Here is a 3784-nt window from a genome sequence, read left to right as displayed (position 1 = left end):
ACTGTCAATGTACATACTGTCTACACGGAAATACTGTCTGAGTAGGTTTGGGGTAGTTTTTGGTTGGAACGGAAATATTGAATATCGTTAATGTACATACTATCTCAGTAGGTTTTGGGGTAGTTTTTGGTGGGGGCAGCAATATTGAATACCGTTAATGTACATACTGTCTGAGTAGGTTTTGGGGTAGTTTTTTGTAAGGGCGGCAATTTTGAATATCGTTAATGTATTGTATATACTGTCTGAGTAGGTTTAAGGTAGTTTTTGGTAAAGCGACAATATTGAATACTGTTAATGTACATACTGTCTACACAGAAATACTGTCTCAGTAGTTTTTGGGGTAGTTTTTTGTAGGGGCTGCAATATATAATACCGTTAATGTACATACTGTCTGAGTAGGTTTGTAGTAGTTTTTGGTGGGAGCGGAAATATTGATATCGGTAATGTATTGTACATACTGTCTGACTAGGTTTGATGTGGTTTTTGGTATGGGCGGCAATTTTGAATATCGTTAGTGTACATACTGTCTACACAGAAATACTATTAATGTAAAAAGCTGATGTTCCTCCACGGAAAAAAAGTTGGAAATGACGTACTCACAGGATCGGTGCAAAAAACCACTTTATTAACCATTTCAGTTTCCTCTCCTTTGGAGAGGTGGGGGAGGGGGCGTTAAGGGCGAAGATGACCACCATTGTAATCGTCAATTGAAGGGCCATCTATGATAAAAAGAATCAGCTCAATCGAAGGGTACCTCATTTTTTTAAACTCAACCCGATTTTCATATCTAATGAATTAATAATCCCATCGGGAAAATTGATAAAAACAATTTAATTTTGATTGACATATAATGAAGATGATAAAATTCTGTTTTTCTTAGGGAGGCGTTTTCTGACAAATTTGAAAATCACTTCTTGAACATGTTCCGTTATTCTCGTCCTCGAACATCTAATTATCAATTATTACTTATACTACAGCGCAAGGTACTTTCGCCAACCGAATGGAAAACCTTTGTTATCACGTGGAACGAAACCACGAAGGAGTTATCAGTTTATGATAATGAAAACCTGTTATTAACGTATGTGGACCGCGAGGAACGATCACTGAACACGCCTGCCAATTACACGATGTTCATACGGAGTCCTGTTACGATGCTATTTCGATTTCATATATGTGAGTCGTACTCGCGTGAAAACTTGGAATTGATCAACGAAAATACAGCTACATAAAATGTGATTTGTATGACAGAGTGAGTCGGTTTCAGACGACTTCTTGCACACAACCGATTCGAAGGCAGCTCTCACGAGTCCCCCGATGTCTCTGTTCACCAAAAACCTTTGCATAGAATTGATAATCGGCCTGTGCACGGAATGCGAGATGGAAATAGTATTGTTAAATCCTTCGAATGAAAACATCGAAGACAGTTTAAAAGTGATAGGAGGATCCAAAATGGCCGCTGCTCACGGATTGGCTATGTGGCAATACGTTCGGATCAATAAAACGATTTCGACCGACTTTGGACAGAGGGTGAAGATAAAATTAATACCGAAACTTCAGCGGGAAAGCTCCAATCCACTATGGGTTGTTGCAAACTTTCGCGTATGTCCATCAGCAGGTGTGTCTCTATAAAACTAATTACATAAAATTTCAGTGAAGTGCAATAAAAATCTTACATTTTTACATACTTGCATTTCAAATCGATTACTTTTAAGCTCGATCCCATGGCGTTTGTTCAAATTAATATACAGTACTGTGCAAAAGCCTTAGGCTAGTTACAGTATTCCACATCTGTTACATTTTTACAGCTAAAGAAAGAGCACAAGTTTTGGTTTAGCTTATGTATTTAGTGTACTATTATTATTCCGTAGTGTACTTTCCGAAATTAGATAGAAATAGTATAAATCCAAAGGATAATTTAATATTTATTACCTCTTTCACCTTCGTGACAGCGTCAACTCTTGAACAACATTAATATGTTTATAATCATAACTCCGCGAAAAATGATCGTATGAGATAAACTTTTTTTTTTATTTTAAAGCTTGAAGTCTCTATTTCGAACAGAATTTGTCATATTTGGATTTCCTCCTTCACTCTTCCCGCCATTTTTTTTTTAACGAGGTGATGTTTTTTTTTTTTTTTTTTAAGTTTGCGCACTTCGACGCGCTTCATGGGGTGCAATAAATTTTCCTTGCAAAGTGTGTAAACCGCAGAGTGTAAACTTTTCTCCACAAATTAAAAAAAAAGTGGTCTACGATTATTTTTGACAGAATTATGAATGTCACAAGTTACCCATGCATTTTACTCACTTTATGCATGGGTAACTTGTGACATTCATAACTCCGTCAAAAAAAATCGTAGAGACTTCACTTTTTTTTTTAGTTTGTGGAGAAAAGTTTATACTCTACGGCAATTTTTGTAAAATTTGCGAGAAAAATTCATTGCACTTATTGGAGCGCGTCAAAGTGCGCAAACTTTTTAAGGAGAAACATCACCTCATTTGAAAGAAGATCGCGGGAAGGAGAAAGGAGGAAATCAAAATATGACAAATTCTGTTCAAAGTAGAGACTTCAAGCTTTAAAATAAAAAAAAAAGTTAATTCCATACGGCCATTTTTCGTGGAGTTATGATTATTTAAATTTTAGTGAAATTCTAATAAAAATTTTTCTTGCGCTAATTTTGTTATTCAGTGTAGATTAAAAAATGTGGACTTTCAAACTTTAATTTCATTTTTCTGCGCCGATAATGCGTTGTATCGTTCAGTCACTGTATTTGCAAAGTCGCTTTCGAAATATGAGGATGTTAAATATATTTCTGTATCGAAGAATAGTCTTCTGAAAGACGAAGAAACGTGACAATTCCCTGAATCCATATCACTCGATTATTTAATCGAAGCGTACCACTTTAGAAAACAGCAAAATGATGACATAAGCCTTCACACATTATCGCATACTTGAATTTGACCACAATCCTTGACATCCAATCTCGAACGATCTATTTAGCGTGGATTGACTCGTACGGATTGCCCTATGATTACTACAATCAAATCTTCTTCGTTAGATTCTGTACGACAAGCCATTATGACAGCTACGCAAGATTACAATCGTGACTATTACTGGCCAGTAGTCACGTGCCAAAAGCTCTTTTACGACGAAATCATCGTCGTAAATTCCGTGCCCGACGCCATTTTGAATTTAGAATTCGGTAATGCCTTATAAAATATCCTTCTCTAGCAAACGTTCTTCCGAGATTATTTACGCGATCTTCGTGTATCCTTCCCACAGACGACTTGTATTGTCCCGAGGGAAAGGAGGGACTTCACTGTTCGATAAGCTGCTATAGTGACTTGGAAAGCCGTACAGACTGCGGGGGTACTGCGATTTGTGAAAGAACGGGCTGCACCTGTCCACCAGGTTTCATTGGAGAGAATTGTGATTACAGTAAACATCGTACACGTTTATAGAAAAAATGAAAAATGATGCGAAACCACAATATTTGTTAACAAGTTCTATTTACAGAGTGTGCTATTAATCGATATGGCCACGACTGCAAGGGAACTTGTGGCCAGTGCAAGGAAGACATATGTAACGTCAAATCAGGAACATGCACATATGGCTGTGACAATTCTAAAAGATACTATATACCACCGTTTTGTAAAAGAGGTAGGGGATCGATACGCGTGATAAGAATAATTTGATGTACAATAGAGGGTGTGTAAACAATGTTGGAGGTCCTTGAAAGGGGTGGTTCGGAGGGTGATTTGAAGCAACTTTTTCCTTAGCGAAAA

At 37.1% G+C, this 3784-nt stretch overlaps 1 protein-coding gene across 1 annotated transcript in view; it reads left to right on the top strand.

Moving 5' to 3' along the window:
- LOC128875697 (uncharacterized) overlaps nucleotides 1-3784 on the top strand; it is a 32274-nt gene that overhangs the window by 2437 nt on the left and 26053 nt on the right. Inside the window, exons 4-8 of the mRNA XM_054121516.1 lie at nucleotides 978-1173; nucleotides 1265-1615; nucleotides 3058-3201; nucleotides 3282-3437; nucleotides 3516-3659. Of these exons, the coding sequence (XP_053977491.1) occupies nucleotides 978-1173; nucleotides 1265-1615; nucleotides 3058-3201; nucleotides 3282-3437; nucleotides 3516-3659 (991 nt within the window). The remainder of the gene's footprint in view (nucleotides 1-977; nucleotides 1174-1264; nucleotides 1616-3057; nucleotides 3202-3281; nucleotides 3438-3515; nucleotides 3660-3784) is intronic.

The sequence above is a fragment of the Hylaeus volcanicus genome, chromosome 4 (assembly GCF_026283585.1).
Source record: "Hylaeus volcanicus isolate JK05 chromosome 4, UHH_iyHylVolc1.0_haploid, whole genome shotgun sequence".
NCBI lineage: Eukaryota > Metazoa > Arthropoda > Insecta > Hymenoptera > Colletidae > Hylaeus > Hylaeus volcanicus.
Note: the sequence above shows the minus strand (reverse complement) of the source record. Positions and strands in the feature narration are given on the sequence as shown.